General features: G+C 35.7%; 1 protein-coding gene across 1 annotated transcript; it reads left to right on the forward strand.

The window, feature by feature from the left end:
• Positions 1-652: 652 nt before the first annotated feature.
• On the forward strand, positions 653-1601 carry LOC133292168 (NAC domain-containing protein 104-like). Its single transcript, XM_061490543.1, has 3 exons — positions 653-815; positions 911-1182; positions 1273-1601. Exons 1-3 carry the CDS (start codon positions 653-655, stop codon positions 1417-1419), a joined length of 582 nt encoding a protein of 193 aa, XP_061346527.1. The 3' UTR covers positions 1420-1601.
• The last annotated feature ends 609 nt before the right edge of the window (positions 1602-2210 follow it).

Raw genomic sequence — 2210 nt, forward strand, 5'->3', positions numbered from 1 at the left:
TTTAATATTGTTTTAGAAGAATTTTCTTAGATATTTTTCCCTAAAAGTTTATATACCTATAAACAATGAGATAAGTTATATTTACAAACTTTTTTATTTACCAATTCTTATAAATTATATTATGTACTCCGAGAAGTATATTCCTAACCGAGTTTACTACCCGGAGTATATAGTAGAATTTGTAAATATAACCCATCCCATAAACAATAAGTAAAAGTGTGTCAATAAGAAAGAAAAAAAATCAATAAAATTGAAAGAATCTGCTGCAACACTCTCCATCTCACATGCCTACTTCCAACACAATTTTGGATATCCCGTTTTCTTGGCCAAAGTATATATCCATCACTTTCCGTTATCAGCACTTGCTTGCTTGGTGTTGAGTGCTGAAAGTGCCCATAACATTTATCAAATATTTGATGAAATATAGTAATGTATCAGTTATGTATTTGTACGAGATAAACATCACCTTCAGTTTCACGTCATGCGTCTCTTAAAAATGTCTATTTAGTCTTTCTATTCTATCCCTCCCTTCTTTACACTACAACAATTCTATAAATACCATACCTTGACCCCCACCACCTTCATCCTCCATTGCTTTTTCACTCCACCTTTCTTGCTCTATCTGTTTCATTTGCTTCTCTTATTGCTTTAAATGGGAGATAACAATGTCAACCTTCCACCCGGGTTTCGATTTTATCCCACAGATGAAGAGCTTGTAGTCCATTTCCTTCATAGAAAGGCATCACTTTTACCTTGTCATCCAGATGTTATCCCTGATCTTGATCTCTACCCTTATGATCCATGGGAACTTCATGGTAAAATTTCATTGCAGTTTGAGGTTTTAGACTGCATGACAAATTAATAGCTAGAAAATTGAAGTTGGTGTGTATTAACTTGTGCATATCTGCAGGTAGAGCTTTGGCAGAGGGAAAACAATGGTACTACTATAGCAGAAGGACACAAAATAGGGTCACTGGAAATGGTTATTGGATGCCAATGGGGATGGAAGAACCAGTGGTTGCAAGCTCAAGCAACAAGAGAGTTGGTGTGAAGAAATGTTATGTGTTCCATATGGGAGAAGCTGCTGATGGCAACAAAACCAATTGGATAATGCAAGAGTATCGTTTAACAGATTCTGCTTCCTCTAGCAGATCATCCAAAATAAAAGCACAACCAAAAACAGTTAGTACTAATACATAGATCGTACATGTAGCTATCTTCCATTATTGAATTTTTTTTATTTTTTTTTTAACCCCTTTTTGTTTGATTCAGGATCATAGTAAATGGGTGATATGTCGAGTTTATGAGCGTGATGAGGAGGGTGATGATGATGATGGTGGTGATGGAACAGAGCTCTCTTGTTTGGATGAAGTTTTCTTGTCATTGGATGATCTTGATGAAATAAGCTTGCCAAATTAGATGATGCAAGTGATCTAGTTACCAGCATTATCCAAATGGGATAATTAAGTTAATTGTTTTTTATCATTATTGTTGTTAATTATTTACTGTTTGTAGTTAAATCCAATAGCAGTGTAGCTTCCATTGTAATCAGTGAAGTTGCAATATATGTAGATTTCTATAGCAACCCTTCAAGTGGGGCACTAGATGAAATTCATGGCCAGACAATATGTAGTATGACGTTGTGCTTACAAAGATCTCATTCAATATCACAGGTCACATAGAAATTCTATGCTCTTTAGTCTTTATGCCGACACGTGGATAATTACATACCTAGTATCTATTCTCAGCCACTAGTATAAAGAAGTCATTAACCCAGCAAATCCAGATTAGATATGCAAGGCCCATCTCATTTCTTTTATTTTACATATATCACTTCACTACACTTGCATGAAAATCTTGTGCACCTATAAGGTAATTTTCTTTTTGCAAGAAAAAAGAAGGGACAGTGATCAAAATGCCACGCTTTGCCAAAAAAATTATTGGAATGCCACGCGAACAGTAAAACTTTCCAAACTGCCACGCGACATAATTCGCTACACAGTGTAGCGAATTATGCATGCAAGTAATTCGCTACACAGTGTAGGGAAATATGCCACGTCAGAGCCAAAAAGTGCCATGTGTCAGAATTGTTGAAATTCGCTACCCTAGGTAGCGAATTTCAACAATTTTGACACATGACACTTTTTGGTTCTGTGCATTCTAACGTGGCATATTTCGCTACACTGTATAGCGAATTACTTGCATGCATA

The sequence above is a fragment of the Gastrolobium bilobum genome, unplaced genomic scaffold, assembly GCF_033153095.1.
Source record: "Gastrolobium bilobum isolate Gb01-03AN ecotype WA unplaced genomic scaffold, APGP_CSIRO_Gbil_v1 utg20050, whole genome shotgun sequence".
Classification (NCBI taxonomy): domain Eukaryota; kingdom Viridiplantae; phylum Streptophyta; class Magnoliopsida; order Fabales; family Fabaceae; genus Gastrolobium; species Gastrolobium bilobum.

Excerpts from the sequence above, each read along its gene's own strand:
- LOC133292168 (XM_061490543.1), top strand. The coding sequence starts at position 653 with ATGGGAGATAACAATGTCAACCTTCCACCCGGGTTTCGATTTTATCCC. Across the intron at positions 816-910 it reads TGATCCATGGGAACTTCATG|GTAGAGCTTTGGCAGAGGGA; the intron begins GTAAAATTTCAT and ends GCATATCTGCAG. Across the intron at positions 1,183-1,272 it reads TAAAAGCACAACCAAAAACA|GATCATAGTAAATGGGTGAT; the intron begins GTTAGTACTAAT and ends TGTTTGATTCAG.